Here is a 19722-nt window from a genome sequence, read left to right as displayed (position 1 = left end):
GGCACCGACGCCGCCCCGCGTCCCAGCCCTCGCCTCGCCCTCCGCAGGAGGTGGCTTGTCCTTCCCACCGTGTAAATTAAGTAGCCGGCTAAGATCTGCTTCACCGGCCGCGGGGAGACTACAATAGCAGCAGCCCAGCTGCCTGCCGTCTAGTGGGGAGCACGCGCCTTTGTGACAGAAAGGGGGTGCAAGGGGAAGAAGATGCCTTGGCGGGCTCTGAGGGAGGGGAACTTCCCGGCAGACCAGCCTGAGGAGAGGAACTGGGCCTCCCCCCAGGGGCCTCCCCCAGGGGCGTGGCTGAGGCCAGTGGGGTTGGAGGGAAATTGGGGTGCACCTTGCCTTTCCTCGGTGGGTTCTCTCTGATGCTCCCGCCTCCAGCCTCTCGCCCCCCTTTCTTTCCTCCCTTCCCCCGTTCTCCTCTTTGGCACCCGATGTCCTGTTTCTCAAACAGGCCCCCAAGGCACCTCTACCAGGTGAACAAACACCAAGGGCGGTCAGCAGGGCTGACCAGCGGGGATGCGCTTCTTTTTATCTTTAAGACATACGGTGGGCTCTTATTTTAGTCCACATTTATTTTAGTATCTGAACATAAATGCTTACTATCATTTCCCCAAATCTAAACACAAACCTTGAGGAATATGGCCACGGCCCCTGGCACAGTGAGCAGCACAGTCCAGCGTCCCCAAGGGCCTCCATGGCACCCAAAGTCCCCCCAGAGGCCCTCCCCACTGCCTCCAAAGAGCCAGAAAGTTCCCAGTCAGATCAGTCCCCAAACTTGTGACGTGTGGGTAGCGTCCTCTCGAGAGGGGACCCCAGGCCCCCACAACAGTCTACCTGGCTAGATGGCTAGGCACCTCTCCACCGCCTCCCGCACCCCTGCCCTGTGCCAGGCCTGGGAGGGGCTTCACTGCAGGTCGGGTCACAGCCTGTGCCACTCTGAGCCCCCTTTCTCCTGCACCCCAGCCGCTGCTGCCTTGACCGAGGCCTTCTCTTAGGAGGGCAGCAGAAACCACTCATTAACGCAAACTGCATCACGTGACTGCCCTGCACAACCCCCCCCCCCCCCGAAGCTGTCCATTATGTGGGAATAAAACTCAGGCCCCTGCTTGACCCGCGACCTGACCTGCCTGCCTCTTTTGCTCACTTCACCTGACCACTCTGCTGTTCCCACACACCCGCCACCCCGTGTCGGGGCCTCACATGGCAGACCCTCTGCTGGGCATGCCCACCCTGCTGGGCATGCCCACCCCATCAACGCTGCCTGCTGGCTTCCTCACCACCTCCCCAACAACAACTGCGCTACCTCCAGCCCCCCCCACTGGCCTCCATCGCTGCTTCTCTTCATTGACTTACCCACCGACCCCTGAAATGGCCTCATTTGTTTTTCTGCTGCTCAGTTAATGTCTGCCCCTCCTCCCGCCCCCCCATACACACACAGGCAGCCAGAGATGTTTGCCTCTGACTCCCAGCTTAGCACAGGGCCAGGCACCTGCAGGTGCTCAGCCGATGTTTGCTGAATGAACGAGAACGGAGACAAACATTAAAGGTTGCCGGAAAGAGAAAAGGCATCTGCTTTTGGCCCTGGAGACCTGGACCTCCCGACGGCCCCTCCACTCTCCCCTGGGGGAGGCATGCCACATGGAAATAATCACCACGCTGCGTCAAAGACTCCCCTGGCACCTGCTTCCCCTGACTCATGCCCGGAACATAAGTTATCCGACTAATCAGCCTTACGTTCCCTGGCCCGAGGGTGTCACAGTGATGGGGCCCTGCCGTCACAGTGAGGGTACCTTGGATTATGGCGTGACCTTTTCCCTCCAGCGTGGCGGAGAGGAGGGAGATGCTGGAGATGCTAACACAAACCTGGCACAGCACGAGGCCGAAAGGGAGCCCTTTGAGACTCGAGAGTGGGAAACAAGTACCACTTGGGTAGAAGAGGGGGCCCTGCACCCCACGACGCCAAGGAAAAAGCCTGGGAGGTGCAGAGGAGCGACTGGTCCCTGAAGTGTGAATGTGTCTGAGATCTTCTTGTGCAACATCTGATCACTGCTGGCCACTGGGGGGTGGGGGGCATTGGGAGTCAAATTGAGACACCTCCCAAGACTTCAGGGACAGAGGGGTTCCCTGACATGCACATCCCCCACGGGGCTGAAGCCCTTGGCCCTCATGAAGACTCACGAAGCCTCGGGACATGCAATCAGCAACCTCCAGTGCGACAGCTGACGCAGAAAACCCAGGCACAGAGCAGACAGAAGAGTGGTTCTGAGTGACTGATTGAAGTGGGGGACACAGTTCCTTGCCCAGCCCTCACGGGCCCCCTCAGACCCCGATGCAAGCAGTCCGGCTCCTGGCCGCTGCACACTGTGTGGGAATCAGTGCTGTAGGGGAACAGCCGCTCGACCTTCCCAGAGGTGTTCTGATTTCTAGCTTACATAGCTGTCCCCCAACTCCGATTTCGCTCAGCGCTTCTGGAAGAAGAGAAGTGAGGGTTAGCCAGGCTGCTTTCACCCTCAGATTCTCAGCACACCCCTCTCCAAACGGGCCAGGACCTCTCGCCTTGGGCTCGGCATTTAAAAACCCAGCCATGAAGACCGATCATATTGCCACGCACTACTTTTAAAAAGCAAAACGAATGCCCCAAATCCACAATGAACGCAGTGTCTTTTAAATAAAGCGGGACCTGCCTCAGCGTGTGTGTGACTCGATCCCGCTTGCTCCCCTGTTCCCAGCCTGCTCCCCTTGAGTATCCCAGGGAGGCAGCATTAGCTGGCCACCAAGTGCCCAGTGAAGCACAGGAGGTGAGTACTGGCCCCCGCAGCTGCTGGACACCCGTCAGGATGGCCGCCCTCATCACCCCCCACAGAGCATTTCAGGGGCCAAGCTGATCCCCTCGTGGAGCCCACAGTGATGGGGGGAGACAGTCGGTGAAAGGGGAATTAAATTTCTAATGGTCAGGAGGGGGTGAGCTGGCAGAGGGGCGGGGGACAGGAGGAAGGGCTCACGGGAGGCAGGAAGGACTCTGGGCTGGGAGCCCAGTGGACAGCTAGTGCAGAGACCCAGAGACGGAAAGCCCCCCCCACGCCCCTCCCCCCCAACTAGGAGGGAGCAGGTGGACATGGAGACATCCCCTGTTGGGAACAGCCTCCCAGGGAGAAAACTCAGCCTTGCAAAGTGACACAGCCCAGAGACCTTTCTCGCAACAGGCTGCATGAAAACAGCTGGGAAGAAACAACCCAAATGGCAGAAACGTTTGTCCTGAGAGGTGTCGATAATTTCATGCACAAAGTATTTCTGCGCGATTCTGTGCTAGTGGGATGTGGAGTGGGGGTGCGGCTGGGGCGCAGGGGACGCATCAGCACCAGGACGCCTGCTTCCACGTGATCCCCATTTGCTGATACGGCCTCACACGCTCTCCTTCCGAAAAAAATAAATAAGACTCCTCCCAACGCCTCCCTGGGCCCTCTGTTGCTCCCTGTCTTTTCCTTATGCCCCCACCCAGCCCCGTTATCCTCGAGACTGCCTCCCGCCCCCACCAGTGGGCCAGCTCCGTCCTCTCCAGCCTGGATGGTTCCAGAAGCCCCTCCCTGCTTGCCTGGCCACCTCATCCAGTCTCTGTACAGCAGAGGGACTTCTAGAACTCAAGCCAGACCTCGTTCGCTTCTGCACAGATCACCCCTCCCAGCCCTGCGAGTCCACCCCGCTCAGCCAGGCCTCTCAGCCTCACCTCCCGGCCTGGGGTCCTTGGCTCCCCTTCATGTCTCCCTTCCAGCAGCACCAACCTCTTTTCTAGTTGTTAAACAGATCCAGCTCCGGGCCTTTATGGTTACTCTGTTCTCCAGGTCTGGGAGACTCTTCCCTAAGACTCGTCCACAGCACCTGCATCTCTCCCTCTGGCCCAAGGTAACCACCATGTCTTCTGATGCCTGGTCGTCTGGGCCTTGTTGACGCAAAGGGACAGGCCCTCCCAGAGGAGGGGTGTGCTTCCAAATACAAGCCCCATCCAGACCTCACCCCACAGCCCCCCACTCCCTCAGGCTCTCACGCGCCGGGCCACTTCCCCCATCCCAGTCCCATTACCAGACGTGGGGGACAGCCCCTCGGTCAGGCCCGCAGCCTTCACCCAAACTAGCCCATGCGCAGACTGCTCCCCTATGTCACCCAGCCCTACCCACAGAAACCCCAGTGTGGCGGCATTTGCTCCACCCCCCACCTCTGCCCAGACCCAGCTGGCTTCCCACAAGGCACCCCCCCCCAGGATGTGATGCCCTCCTGGGGATCCGTGGGTTAGTAAGACACCCCTTCAGTGGCATTATCTCCCCATCCTGGGCCGAATGCTAACAAACCCAACTAAATCATCCAGCTTCGCCTTCTCTAGAGCCTGTTACAGCACACATCTAACCGTGGCCATTCTCTCTCTACTAGAAGGTCAGCTTTACCAGGACAGGAGCTCCTCAGAGCACCCCAGTCCAGGACCAGGCCCCCACATGGCGGCTCCCCCAGTCCAGGCCCGTGCCCCCACACAGTAGAGGCTCAGTAAGTGAATCAGTGCACAGAACCCAGAAAACACAGACACACACACACATACACACACCTGCCCTGCTTGTTCATCTGCATCTGGCCTGAATCTCATCAGCATCTGCTTGTGCTCGCTGGCACCCCAAGGGCGGCAGGTAGACCGTACCCACCCAGACCCCTGGGGTTTCTGCCTGGAAACTCTCTACCACGTGAGCTCAGTCAGCCATCAAATTCCTTGTATTCTGAATCAAACATATGAAAATTTACTGTGGGACCTTGTTTTGCAACCATAAAACAGGGCTTTAAAGATTTTTTTTGATCCTTTTCTGAAAAGAACACGCTGCTTACCCAAAAGACCAATAAATGCCCAAATAAATATATTTGTTGAAATGAATATAAAGCTATCCATCGGTCCGGCTTGAAGAATAGAACAACCCGTAAGACTGTAGCCGAGGGCAGGATTACCTGGCGGGTCCTGGTTTCCCAGCAAGCGTACTGTTACATCTGCAGGGCCCCAAACAGTTCCTAGTATCCTCCAGATGACACGTTCATTCAACAGAAGCGTGGCTTAGAGGGTGTCTCTCCATAAAGACGCTGACATGGGAAATGCCTCCTCCGTGTAGAAGCTTGGGGGTCTTTCCTAACTGGCTGATACGGCCTCACATGCTCTCCTCCCGAAAAAAAATAAACAATACTCCTCCCCACGCCTACCTGGGCCCTCTGTCTTTTCCTTACGCCCCCACCCAGCCATGTTATTCTCGAAACTCTGCCTCCCGCCCCCGCCAGTAGGCCAGCCCCATCCTCCCCAGCCTGGATGTTTCCAGAAGCCCCTCCCTGCTCTCCTGGCCTCTCCTCAATCAGTCTCTGCACAGCAGGAATCATAAACCTGGCCCAGAGGTACCAGTCAACCAGGGTTTTTGAGGGCCAGCAGGAGGGGTGCCCCTGCTACTTCATCTTAGCCCATGGGGGTGTGGGCTGGGCTCTAAGAGCCTGCGGCCTGAAAGCACAGCCCCTGAGGCTGATTTGTAGTCCCCAGCAAAGGCTCGGTGTGAGCCCCACTCGCCCTCTCCCGCTGAGCCCTTACCTGCCCAGAATTTCAAGGGCAGGAGCTGGGAGAGTTCCAAGAGCTCCCTCTTCGCCATTGAAGGTCTAACATACACCTGCAGGAACCAGGCAAAATCTACAGATGGGAAGAAGGAACAACCACTTGTGTGCACAGAGCTGTGATGAACGCTCAGACTTCACCTCCTCTGGTATTTGGGGGTGCACACTGCTGACTGCCCTCTAAAGCCTTTTTTCTGTCTTTCCATCAGCAGCTCCCCACACCCCAGGTCCAGGCTTTTGTCAACCAAGGGAATCCCATCACTGTCTGTGGTGCGTGACGGGAGGCTCCCGGGAGGTGGCAGGAAGGCATGAGCCAGGCCCGGCTGGTAAGGCCCAGGGGAAGCTGTCTGAGGTCGCCAGGGACATTCCCACTGAGAAGAGGAAGCCCTCTGCCTAGACGTTGCGGAGTGGGGACATGGGTGGAAGATTCTTGGGTGTCCTGCCTGTGCACTCAGCCCGGGCCCCCCAGCCAGCATGTTGCCATAACTTCCCAGGGCATCACAGCATCCAGAGATGCTTGCAGTGTTACATTCCACTCCACAAAGCAGCAGCAGCCAAGCATCACTGGCCATTGCAGAAGCCCTCTCAGCCCAGGCCTCGAGGACCAACTGGCCCAGGGGTGTATGGATGCTTCATGGCTCCTGCCGCGTAAGGCTGAAGTCAGACTCCAGCTGAGTCACGTCTACACTGGCACACTCCAGGATCCCCCTGCAGATCACGCTTCCTCCCTTGCACATCACGTAAGAGCAGCCCTTGATAACCACATGCCCCCTCCAACCCCACACGTTCTAGAAAGCCCCACCCGAGACAACAGGTGGCTGGGCGGTCATGAAGAGCCAGGATGGAGAGGTAAACGAAGGAAACCTTCCGAAAAATGTAAAGAGCCTGCTTAGGTCCTTGAAGACCTCGCTAAGCTGCTAAGCCCACCCAGGGTCCCCCCCATCCCTATCCCACCCCTGCAAACAATGCAAGTCTCTGTGATGTAAGTTACTGCTCCTGAGAGTGACCAGCCATCCTGGCCTGCCCCGGACCCTGGGCTTTGCAGGAATTAACATTTAGAATTCAATGCTGACCCCAGAATAGCCCCCAGGAAAACCGAGATGAGTCTGATCAGCCTGCTGCTGCCTAGGCAGGTGCAGCCTGCAATGAGAGGCGTATCCAATTGATGTAATTACTCTCTCTGCTTGCTGTTAGAGAAGCTGAGACACAGAAGGCAACCCGATGGACACAACAAGTTAGCACCAGACTGGAGTTAGCAATCAGAACATTTGACCTCTGACACAGAGTTCTTTCTAGAATAGCCGTCTCACCAGGGTACCAGTGCTAACAGGCACTTGAAGCCCACCCACATGAGACAAAAGACCTCTGAGACAAAAACACTAGTAACTCACTCATCATCCACTCTTCCCTTCCTCCTAACTAACAGGACCCCAGTTTTATCGCTGCATGCTACCACTGGGGGTAAAGGCTATTTTCCAGCCTGCCCTGCAGCTAAACCTGGCCAAATGAAAAGTTCTAGCCAGCTAGATGTAAGCAAAGTCTTGACGAGGACCCTAAAGAGGCTCATTGAAAGGGAAAAGATGGTCCCTTTTCTGTTCTTCCCAATTCTGGAATAAGGATGTGTGACTGCTGGATCTCTGACAGCCCTTTTGGACCATGAGGTAACCATAAAAATATAAGGCACACGATGAAGGGGGTGGAATAGGAAAACGGGGAGCAGAGGGCACCTTAGAGCTGCCACGGTCCAGGTATCCATCCTCCAAGAGGATGTTGGGCTCTATGAGCCCTTTCAAAGGCTCTCTCTCTTACTGGTTCAGAGATGGGAACTCAAGAATGGAGCCAATGCAGAAGAAACAGAACCAAGGGATGAGGAGAATGAGAAAGTAGCTTCCAACATGAGCAATAAGTTGTTGGGATCAGCAGGGCTAAAACCTTATCTCTGGACTTTTCACTCATATGATCCAATAAATTGGGTTTCTGTCATTTTATCTGACTGATACATAACTGAATCAGAATGGAAGTCAAGGAAAGGTCCTGTCAACTATAGCAGCCTGAAGCCAAACTTAACACTCAGCACTCTGGTCCTCAGAAGGGTCAATGAACATAACATCCTTAAGGAACAACCTGGCATGTCAAAAAGTGTAGCAGATTCCAGAATACACTTTGGAGTCAGAGGATGTCAAGTTCATTTCCCTGAGCAGTTAGTTCATCCTGTTTTTTAAAAAAAATAAAGCTCCCCCTCCACCCCGCGCCCATGGCGCCACGGGTTAAGTGCAGCATGATAAAACAACTTGCAGCCACTGCAGCGGGAGTTTGATCTGCAGCCCGGGAGCTGACCCACGTGGCGCAGCAGATCTCTCCTGTCTCCCCGCTGCTCCCCTCAGCAGTCTATTTCAGTGGATCTGCCTGTTCTCTCCCCGCTCTGTCTCTGGTGAATTCCCCCACCCTCTGGCCTGTACCCCAGTTCTGCATGCATAAATAATCTTAAAAAAAATAAATAAAAGGAACAATAGTACCCACCATGCTGGGGTGACATGAGGACTACATGAAATAAAGAGCATAAAGCACCGAGCGAGTACCAGGCTCTCAGTAGGTGCTCAATAAATAGCAGTCGCTGCTGTTACCATTAATTACTCCCCTAAACCAACGGGCAGCAGAGGAAAAGTCTGATAAATTGACAGCATGCACAGAGAAGAGGGTCTGCTGCAGCCTGGGTTTTTCTAACATTTCAAGGGACTTTCACACATTTTTCACTTGTCAGCATGGCAAGGGCTGCTAATCACAAATGCAAGTTTGCACTTCCTTACCACAGGCTTGGCAGAAACACAATGTGGAGATCTTTTCATTAGCAGATAATAAACGTGGGGGAACAGTCCCTGGCGGCTCCGCAGCTCACCCCTACTTTCTCTACTGCCATGAGCAGCTCTGGCCACCTGAGAAGGCCAGATGGCCTCCTCTCTGCTGGGGTAAAGACCTGCCCTCTGCATCTACCAGCAGGAGCGGTTACCTAACTTCTCTGGGCGCTGTCGCCCCATCTGGAAAGCGGGAATAACCGCTGAGCCTTCCTCCAAGGACTGTGTGGAGTGGGGGAGGATTAGTGAGATCATGCCCTACGGTTCCCCGGCAAAGAGCAGATTTGGAGTCACAGTTTTTTCCTAAAGCCATTTTGTACAAATTGAAATGACTATGGTACTAGGCAGAAATACGATGTTTCCATATAGTAACAGAAAACCCAAGTCAGCCTCGCTGGGGTGGGAGACCGAAGAGCGGACACACCTAGGCTCAGGCGCCTGGGAACAATGTCCTGCCAGCTTCAGGGGCACCTGACGTCACACAGGTCAGTTTCACTCGCGTCCACCTGGACTCGCGCCTCTCCCTACACCGCGACACTGTGGCTGCAGTAGCCCGTTTCTTATCGTGTCCAACCCAACAGGAAGCGCAAGTACCTCTGGGCGGCTCTTTCCACGAGTCCCGAGAATGGCTGACTGGGTAGACTGGGTAGCTTAGGCCGCGCAGGACGAGAGTCCGGGGATGGACCTGAGGCCCTGCTCCGCCTCCAGGACTAAAAGTGGGTGGAGGGAGACGCAGCCGAGCCGCTGGCGCCCTCTACTGGGGAAGCTCAGCATTGCGCGCACTATAAAGGTGCTCTTGGCGACCACGGCTGAGTGCTGGAATTGCTTAGACGGAGAGCAATAAATAAATAGACAAAATACACGAGGGAACTTATCGAGCCACTTCTCTAGGACTTGCTTTTTCTGATACAGCCGGGAATGTAGGCTTATGAGCAAGTGATATCACCTGAGAATAGGTAGAAGCACTTGAATAGCTCAGCTTCATGGAATTTTTCTGTACACTGATGATGTATTACAAAAGAGCATTATAAAAGGGCACGTGTTTCTCATACCCTGACTTTTCCATTCATTTAAGTTTGTCTTTGGACCCTTAATTTTTTTAGTGCTGGGGAGGGGAGGAGGGAAGCAGTGGAGAGATCTGCTTGCAAGCAAACTTTGAGATTCCTTTGTAGCCTCGGGTGCTTCATAAAGCCCCCCTGAAAGTCCTCCTTTGGAGCTGTGAGCTCAGACACTAATGTACCAGAAGCTGGCATGCCCACCACCAGCGGCGGGGCGGGACTCGGGGCTGACCCTGCATTGCGACGTCTGGAGACCGCAAAAGGCGGGCTGTTCCTTGTCCTTCACCCCCACCTATTGGTCACTTCGAGAACTGCAAGCCGGGCCAAGACCAACCTTTCCTGCGGTAATAATAACTACCTAGTCAAGTGAAGTTCCATAAAGGAGGAAAGAACCCCAAAATATCCATACATCTGGAAGACGTTGTCCCTAAGGCTCCCCTTCACTCAGTTCACTCTTCTGGATCCTTCCACATTGGCAGGGGATATCACCACAACTTCAGCCTCAACTTAGAAAGAAATCCCAAAACTTGGATAATCTAGGCATGAAAAAGAATTCTGCTTTAACCCACACCATCTCCTACCTGGCCATCTCCTGCCTGGCTATTTCTCATTCGTCAAGCCTCAAACTCAAATGTCATCCCCCCTGCAGATTTACCGGCCCCCTTTTAGAAGTCACCACCCACAAGCCCCTCCTATCAGTCACCAAAATAGACCCCTTCACAGCTGACGTGCTTTTTCAGGTATGTTGTGCCTACCTGTTCCTCCCGTGTGAATGCCAATAGAAACAAGAATTCTGCCTTGGTCTAATCTGACCCTTGCTACCACCCACTAGGGCTAGTGTTATTTTTATAAACATACTTGTTATATAAAGGCATAAAACTGAGATCTACGCCCAGAAATTGCAGCCTACAAAAAATAAGCAGGTACATATCTCAGCATGCACCCACTGCCACTTCTCACAGAAGCCTGGACACCAGTTAGGACCGACCCCCCTGCCTCCCGCAGCCTCCAGGGAGAGAACTGCGTGTCCAGCTCTCTGCTTTCTCTGCCTTTAAAAACCTTTCTTTCCTGAGAAGAGACGCCTGGGTTTCAGCAGGCTGCCCCAGAGAAACACCAAAGGAGACAAGATCGGGTTAGCAGAGACGGCACGTGCATCAGCGAATCAGCGGTGGAGCTGCTTGTGTCCACGTACTGATCTGGAACATTCTCAGCGGTATATTGTTAAACAAGAAGAGCAACGTGTGGAAGAGTATGCAGAGCTGGGGAGTCTTAGGTCTGCGCTGGCAGCTGAGGGCCAGGGCGGGGGGACTGACTTCGAGTCTTTACCTTTCCATATGGCTTGATGCTTTTCAACACTGCAAACCTCACCATTTAAAGGTCAGAGGAGAGACCCTCCCTGGGGCACAGTGGGTTAGGATGCAGCATTGCTCCCCACTCAGTCTCTGGGGAGTCCTCTCACTGCCCCTGCAGCTCTGGCCTCTACCCCAGTTCTGTACGCAAAAATAAATAACTCTTTAAAAAATAATAAATAAAGTTCAAAGGCAAGTTAATACATCTAAAGCTTAATTCTTGAACCTACAACATATTTTTAAGATGTATTTATTTAGGCATGTAAGAGCTGGGGTACAGGCCAGAGATGTCGGCGGAGAGAAGATTGCCTAGAGACAGAGTGGGGAGCAGAACAGACAGACTGACAAAGTGCACTGCTGAGGGGAGCAGCAGAGAGACAGGAGGGGTCTGCCGCGCCCTGTGGGTCCCTCCCTGGCTGGGGCTTGAACTCGTGCTGCAGTGGCTGCAGACAGCTTCATAGTGCTGCACTTAACCCCTTGCACCACCAGGGAGGCCCAGTACCTTTACTAGGGTCTCCTTTGTTGGGGGAAAAGTGAATTCATAATAATGTATCTACATACTTACTTTATTAAAAAAAAAAAAAAGCCATACCAGGTCAAGCTCACAGCCCGCCCTGCTCAGAACGCTTTCCCAGAGAAGGGAGTGCAGAGTCGGGCGACAGCCCCTGAGAAACACGGGTACACGCACCTGAGGTTAGGAAAGACTGGCTCACACATCTGGGCATGCGCAGTCTGCTCTGCTCCCCAGGGGGTCAGAGGTGAGAGGCAACCATGGCCCACAGCCCAGGTTCGAATCCCGCCTCTGGTAGTTGCCTCCCTGGGGCCTGGGACAGGCCCTGTAACCTGCACCTGGGAGTCTGGGTCTGTAAAGCGGAGTGATGATATTGCCACCTCATAAGGTTACAGGAAGTGTATCGAGGGATGCTGAGGAGGTGTGGGGGGCAGTGCTGCGATGTAATTCTTTCAATGTGCTGAGAGGAAAGTCTAGCCGGTACAGCAAGGCTACAATTTCACGAATATTATGGCTAAAACTGAAATGAGAGTGTGTCAGGTGTGGTACCATACAGCTGCGGAGGCGCGAAGCCGTCGCCCGAGATCACATGCAGCACTGTAAACTGCTGCTACCACAATAAAAAATGGTGGAAAAATTTTAAAGAACACTTAACAGAAGTGTCAATTAATTTTTACCTGTGCAATGCAGCAGTATTGTAACTCTAAACGATAAAGTATGAATTAATTCTAAAAGTAAATTATAAAATGTTTCCTTTCTCAAATGTTCTTTTTTATTTAAAAAGCGTCCACAGGGACAAACGTCCACCAGTAAAAGGTGAAGTAGCGCCCCCTCCTGGCACTGCAGCTGCAGATCCGCAGCTGGTCTCTTAATTCTGAGGCTTATTCAGGGGCGGGCCCCCAACTCCCTTTCTTCTGAGACTGAAGACTTCCAAGAAGGGTGTCCCCAGGCCCAGCAGTGGCCCCACGGTGCTGGAGAAGCGCAGCGTGAGCCACCAACCCTCCGCACAGCGGAGCCCAATGAGAATGAAGGGCTCAAGCCGGCCCCCTCGGGGACCCCTTCCTGCCCTCCCAGTATGGCAGGGCCCGCCAGCCTGCTTTTCTCCTGGGCTCATATGCAGGCTTGAGGGCACCACTTGGGGCCTTCCTGCTCCAGCAGGCCTTCTACTGTGCCCCCCTCAAGACACAGGAAAGAGGACACCCCTTCACTCCTGGGCCCTGTGTCCACCATGACAGTCCATAGAAGACAACCCAAATTTCTCAGCAGGCCACAAGCCCGCTGCCCCGACCTTGTCCTGCCCCTCCCCTTCCCTCATCCCACTCCAGCCACACTGGCCTCTGGCCTCAAAAGCACTGACCCTCCTCGGAGCCTTTGTCCTGGCTGGACTCCCTGCCCAGAACTGCCCCTGGCTGGCAACTGGCTGCAGCCCCCACCTGGATGCCGCCTCTGACAGCCCTCACACTGCGCACCAAGGCGCAGGCCCCAGCCCTCCCGCCGCCCCTGCTCCCCCCCGGACCTAGGCCAGGGCTCCCCTTCTCGTCCCCCCTGACCTAGGCCAAGGGCGCTTTCTCTTGCCTGCTCTGAGCTGCTGTGTGTTTGCCAGCCACCCCCCACCCCAGCATCTCCAGCCCAACTCAATGATCAGCAAACATCACTGACTGAACATTCCATACACAGGGAAACTCAGAGAACTGGGGCCACGCTCCAGACAGAAATGCCCGAAGGTCACGCTCTGACCTGCACTTCCTGCCCTGGTCCTGCCTGGCCACGGCCGCGTGGGTCAGGTGCCCCAGTGAAAGTGCTGTTCCTTCTGCTGGGGCGGGGGGTCATTGCTGACTGTTCACATCACATGGGGGACATTTAGTCATGGAGTTGGCTCCCAGGCCAGCTGCTTGGTTTGATCCTTCATCCATGACTCATAACCACTGACATTTTCAAAGAATGTGTGGATACAGCCTCCAAGGCACTTTGCTCTGGCGGGAGGAGTAGTGAGCTGCTTGGCCCCTCATCGCCATACTGGAGGCGGACAGGCTGCGGGGCCACTCACTCAGGCCCCTCACTCAGACTCAAACGCAGGTTTCCTAACGGGTCATCCGTTATCCCAAACCCTTCTTCAGACAGAAGATGGCTGCCCGAGGTCTGTCACGTGACCAATGTTCCTTGAGCACCTGCCTTGTTCCTGGCCAGCAGGATAGAGCAGGGGACAAAGTAGGCACAAGTCTCCACCCGCACAGAGCTGGGGTTCTGATGACAGAGACAGCAGGGGACAGACGGGAAACAGGGTGCCAGAGGGTAACACGCAGGGGGGGGACAAAGCAGGAGACCCCCAAGGAAGGTGCCCCCTGCAACTGCATTTTCCTTTTTTTTTTTTAAAGACTTATTTATTTGTGCATATAGAACTGGGGTACAGGCCAGAGGCTCAGGGACGGCGAGAGGCTTCACCAGAGACAGAGTGGGGAGCAGAACAGGCAGATCGATGAAGTACACTGCTGAGGGGAGCAGCGGGCGGGTCAGGAGAGGTCTGCCGCGCCATGTGGATCCCCTCTGGGGCAGGCGGGGATTGAACTCATGCGGAAGCGGCTTCAGCTCCTTAGTGCTGTGCTTTAACCCACTGCGCCATCAGGGAGGACCTGCATTTTCCATTTTTTAATCATTTCAATTAAGAAGTTAGGGGTGAGTCCCCTGAGAAAGAGACATCTGGGCAGGGCGGAAGGAAGGCCTGTGCAAGGGCCCTGAGGCAGGCATCTGTGGGGGCTGGGGGCGGGGAGGCTGGGTCAGAGTGAGCTGGAGGAGACCAGGCTGGAAAAGAGAGGAAGGCAGATGGCAGATCTCTGAGTAGTTTGGCTTTTACTCTGAGGGAGGTGGGAGCCAGGCAGGGTTCGGAGCTGACAGGACACCAGCTGGGTGATCACAGATTCCCCGGCTGCCACAGGAGGTCCAGGCCGCGGGGATGCTGTGGTTTGGGCTAGGAGTGACAGTGTCTGGTGTTGCCAGAAGGAACTGGGCAGATTCTGGGTGTGACTCGAAGGGAGAACCAACCGGATTCGACGACAGATGGGGCATGGAGAGAAGAGCAAGAGAGGAGGCAAGGATGAGCCCGAGGTCCGGCCTCTTTCAGAGGATGAGGGATGGGGCAGGATGGGGGTGCCCCTTTCAGAGGGGCGGCTACAGCAAGGCGGGGTGGGGGAGGGCAGCGTGTGGAGCTGGGATTCCTTGGGCCCATGAAGATCATGATAATGCCAAGGCAATCCCTTGCAAAAATGCAGTGTGCTCAGGTGCCAGGGGAAATTGCTCAGCTGTAGGATGCTCTGTGCTCCACCCCCACCCCGGCTCCACCCCCATTCATAGATTTTGAACAAGAGGTCCTGCAGATTGTGTGGCTGGTTCAGATTGGGGACCTCGACGTTTAGTGCTTGTCTCCCACGCTAACATGGGCTTTGGGAGCAGAGTGTCTACCTCATTCACTGTGGCACCCCAGGGCTGGCACCAAGAAAGGGCCCAGAAAATGTTCAAAGGAGGCCAGGGAGAAGCTGAATCAAGACCCTGCGGCTGCCTCTGGCTAAGAAACAGAAGGAGGTGTAACCTGTCACCCGCCCCATTCAATAGCCTTTCTTCTCCCGCAGCACATTCTTCCAATCTCCTCAGGCGTGGCGAGCACCAGTGTGCCCCGCGTGGCCTCTGGGCCTTTCTCCAGCCTCCATCTGCCACATCAGCTGGGCTGAGCTGTGATCTCCAGATGTCGGCAAATCAGGCCAGGCAAGCATCTTATGGCTGAGCTTCTGTGTTCTACCCCTTCAAGGCAGCCCTTCGTTTTGCATTAACTGGCCAATTTAGTCTGTCCTCCCATGCAAAACTCTGAGCCCACCGGGGGCTGCTCTCAGTAGCCTGAGCAGCTCAGGACAGTTGGTCTAAGCACTAGAAAAGGCCATTTAGAGTTTCCCTACTTAAACTAGACACCCAAATTTTAGACTAAATAGTGGCGGGAGGAAACATTTTATAGGAACTTTATCTTGAAAAGTGAAAATAAAATGGATAGAGATGACTTACTTAGGTTCCTAGCAGCTTTCTTTAGGATCGCCCCAAGCGGGAAAGGGGAAACACCCTGGATGTTCCTGGACAGTTGACTAAGCAAACAACCCAGTCCACCCCACTGAACACTCATCAGTAATAAAAGGACTGCCGAGTGCCACGAGGCCTCCAGCTCAGGGCTGGGGGGATTTGGGCTATCTGGGAAGCTCCGGGAGAGGGCTGGGGAGAAGCATGAACAGGAAGGTGCCCCTGAGAACAGCTGTGTCACTGGGGTCCCCTGGGAGACCAAAGGTCACAGCCCAGAATGGTCTCCCTCCAGGAGTCAGAAGCTTGGGGGATTTATCCACCGACACCTGCCTTGTCCTCCTCAAAGGCTCAGCAGTTGAAGCCATCAGCACCAAGGCAATGGAGTGCAGGACACCAGCAGCTGTTACAAAGGCTGAGGACAGCTGGGACCCATCTTTGGAGGCAGGGATGCGGGTTACCAGTGTTGGTTCTGAACCAGGCCCCCCTTTCCTTTCAGCCCTGACTGTGACCCTTGGAACATGAGCTCATCCATCAGGGCCCTGGTTTCTTTGAGTGGACAGTGAGCATGACCATGTTCCCCATCCTTCCTGGACTGTGGCTTTCGTGATTTGTGGAAAGAGCTCAGAGCAACCCAAGAAACAGTGGCGATTAGACTGAGACGCAGCTATGTTCGCTGAGTGACTTAACACGGCGACAAGTGGGTCTGTTGGAAGCATCCTTCGCCCCTTCGCCCCTCTCACACTGTGCAGGGCAACCACAGGACACAGCCACCCGCATGCCAAGGCCACAGGGTCACAGGGGAGCAGGCTGCCTCGGCCCACCGCGGACAGGCCCAGCAGGCAGGACTCCAGAGTGGCGCCTTCTGCCTGGCTAAGGCTGGAATGGGGCCCCCCTCCTGTCTGGACCACACCAGTGCTGGTCCCACTTTCAAATGAGGGGAATTATCTGGGCAATTGCAAAGGATGGAAGAACAACGTAACTCAAACTGTGAGCTCCCTTGGGGAAGTCCACAGGCCACAGCAGTCAGGGTTTGGGGCTGGGGCAGCAGGGAGTGAAAATGGAAGTGTAGAGGGTGTAAGTGCCATGTGGCTTCTCGGGGTGCAGACACATACGTACGTGCAAGAGCAATGAGCTGCAGGCGCCATCTCCAGGGAGTGAGCTGAAGGGACGGGTGTTAGCGTGGGGGAAGTATATTTTCTGTAGGTACCTTTTGGAGTTTTGCTCTTAAATTGCTTTTTAAAAAATAAAGTTGCAAAGAGAGTAGAGTGTCCTGTACACCCTCCCTAGGCTGCTCCCGGTGTGAAAATCTTCCTTATCCGCGGTGTACTTGTCAAAACTAAGAGATTGGCATGGATGCCTTGCTGACAACTACACTACAGATTTTACTCGGTGTTCCGTTTTTCCAGCCTTTTCTATTCCAGGGTCAAACCCACATTACTACTTTGCATTTAGTGTGTAACTTTTAAGCTGTCAGAATTTGACCATGAGCATGATGGCTTCTTAAAGACTAAACATTTTTCCAAACTAAATGCAGGATCACAATGTCCAGCTTGTGCTGATGTCTTGAGAATATACTTTTGCTTTTAATTGTAAATAAATGTTTTAACTAGAAATGTTTTTCAGAGAATCACCACTAATCAACTATTTTCAGTAGTTTTATTTTAAAACTTAAATCTGTTTATTTTACTACTCTTTTTTCCTGCTGTTATTGGAGGTTAACTTATGGGTCTGATCCAGCCTCAACCACTGTGGGCGCAAATGCCCGACACATCGTGTGGCAGCCCTCACTTCCTCACCACTCCTCTGCGTCACCCTCTGGTTGTCTATTACGCAGGCGCATTTTCCTAAGAAATTATGCAATTGCTAATTCACCAAAACACAAGGAAAGGCCAAAGAGAGAGGATAATGCATGTAGAACCACCATTTCAATTTCAGTCTTGAAATTCAATTGCCATTTTAAATCACTTTACAGGATATTAAATTTATATGACATTAAAATGAGCAAAAAAGGGGCCCTCCCTGGTGGCGCAGCGGGTTAAAGCACAGCACTCAGAAGCTAAAGCCACTTCAGCATGAGTTCCATCCCCGCCCCGGAGGTGACCCACAGGGCCGGCAGACCTCTCCTGACCCGCCCGCTGCTCCCCTCAGCAGTGGACTGTTCTGCTCCTCATTGTCTCTGGTGACTCCTCTCACCGCCTCTGCACCTCTGGCCTGTACCCCAGTTCTATATGCATAAATAAATAAATCTTTTTAAAAAAGTTTCTTTGGAGCTTTAACCACCTAAGCTGATTCACCTACACATACGATACAAATGAAAAACACAAAATACAGATGTCAACAAAATCCTAGAGCTGCTTTTGGCTGCAGCCCCACACTCAGCACTGAATGAGAGGGGACCCCACTAGTCAGCAAGCCAAGTGCAGGACCCGTCTGTTCTCTCCAAAGTACCAGCTCCTTCCATTGTGCAATTATCCAGACACAGGGTGGTTTTCATCAAAGAGGAGGAGGAAGATTGGGGCTTAGATTTGGAAGTTTCAAAGTTGAAACAGTATACAATTTAGACGATGTTACATGTGTGGAAACACTGAAAAACCAACAATTTTTAAGAGAAAGGACAGACTAAAGGTGGTTTCCTTTGCTAAACTAAATATCTCTCTTGGACATAATCCAAAATATTTAGTAGAATGACTACTTTTCAGATAACTAAACAACTTAATTTTAAACACTGATTTCAGAAGGACACATTCTACCACTTGTACTAGAAATAGGACCCCCAAAATATCCTGGTAAACAATAACTAACCTTCAGTGTCTCATCTGTGACTGACCCAGTAACACTAAGTTTATTACACCTTTTCAGGCCGAGAATATAGTTTGTGGTTGGGGGAGAGGGGAGAGGGGGGCAGGACAGGCAAATCGTCTGCAGTTCAAAACACAAAATCCTGCCACTTACAAACTGCATCCACTTTTCAAGACACCTTCCAACAGCCGAAAGGCTCAGAAACAGTGCATTAACTAACGGCCAATGGGTGGTTAATAACTAAGCCATACAATAAATGACCACGCAGAAGTCCAAGCGTCCAAGAGTCTGCGGCTCACAGGTACTGCAGACTCCCGGGCACTCGGGCACATTACAGCCGGGAAGGAAAACAATGTTATCTTTAGGGTAACGCGCATTCAATCCACATCACTCTCAGGGCATATGTCACCTCAGTACTGTGGAAATGACCCATCCACTTTGACAGCCCAGGCCATGAGGCCCCCCACAACGTCCTGAACTGTGAGGCAGTCTAACTCTTGGGCTGCTGCCAAGGACTGCAGGACCTTCACGGCTTTCTGGGAGTCATTGCCCAGTTTGCAAATCACATAAATGGGGAGCGCTGCCCCTTCCTGCAAGCCCTGCTTTCCTTCCCGGAGTGTTTCTCCTAAGACTTTCAGGCTCTCCGCATCCCTCCGTTCCAAATGTTTCAAAGGGATGTGCAAGGCATGAGGCAAATGACAGATGTCCACTTCCACTTGAGGTCTGACGTCCAGCAGCACGTGGGGAGACCCAGAATCCAGGAGTCGCTTATAGTCAGTGACGGACACTCGCTCCTCTGGACGCAGTAACTGCAGGGGGCGGCACTTATCGGTGGCCGAGGAGCCGCAGAAGGCCTCGTAGTCCTGCAGGTCAGTCACCGTGGGCTGTTCCCCGCAAGCGGCACAGTCAGGCCTGCGGTTGCGCAGCCGAATAGAGCGGAAATGGCCCCTCAGGGCATCGAAGAGCAGCAAGCTGCCACTGTAGGAGGGGCCCAGGCCTGCAGCGATCTTCAATACTTCCAGCGCCTGCAGGCAACCCAGGACCCCGGTCACCACCCCCAGCACCCCGCCATCCGCACAGTTGGTTACGGTCTCCGCTGGGGGCGGCCGGGGGAACACGCAGCGATAGCACGGCCCACCGTCATAGTGGTAGACTGTGACCTGGCCCTCGAAGCGCAGCGCGCTGGCCGACACGAGGGGCCGGCCCGCCAGCACACACGCGTCGTTGACCAGGTAGCGCGTGGGCACGTTGTCCGAGCAGTCGGCCACCACGTCGTAGCGGCGGACCAGGTCCAGCGCCGTGGTGGGCGTGAGCGCCTGGGCGTAGGGCACGCACTCCACCGCCGAGTTGAGGCCGCGCAGCGCGGCGGCGGCCGAGAAGGCCTTGGCCTGGCCGGCGAGCGTCTCGCCATGCAGCACTTGGCGGGCCAGGTTGCTCATTTCCACGACGTCGTAGTCCACGAGGCCCAGGCGGCCCAC

At 54.2% G+C, this 19722-nt stretch overlaps 1 protein-coding gene across 1 annotated transcript; it reads right to left on the bottom strand.

The window, feature by feature from the left end:
* Positions 1-17646: 17646 nt before the first annotated feature.
* On the bottom strand, positions 17647-19722 carry MOCS3 (molybdenum cofactor synthesis 3; the record flags this gene model as incomplete). The annotated part of the gene is made up of 1 exon (XM_004687052.2): positions 17647-19722. A coding segment is annotated over one exon (1068 nt), but the record flags the coding sequence as incomplete, so codon positions are not given.

The sequence above is a fragment of the Condylura cristata genome, unplaced genomic scaffold (genome assembly GCF_000260355.1).
Source record: "Condylura cristata isolate star-nosed mole 26May11 unplaced genomic scaffold, ConCri1.0 scaffold00022, whole genome shotgun sequence".
Lineage (NCBI taxonomy): Eukaryota > Metazoa > Chordata > Mammalia > Eulipotyphla > Talpidae > Condylura > Condylura cristata.
The sequence above is the reverse complement of the archived record's forward strand: the minus strand, read 5'-3'. Positions and strand labels throughout refer to the sequence as shown.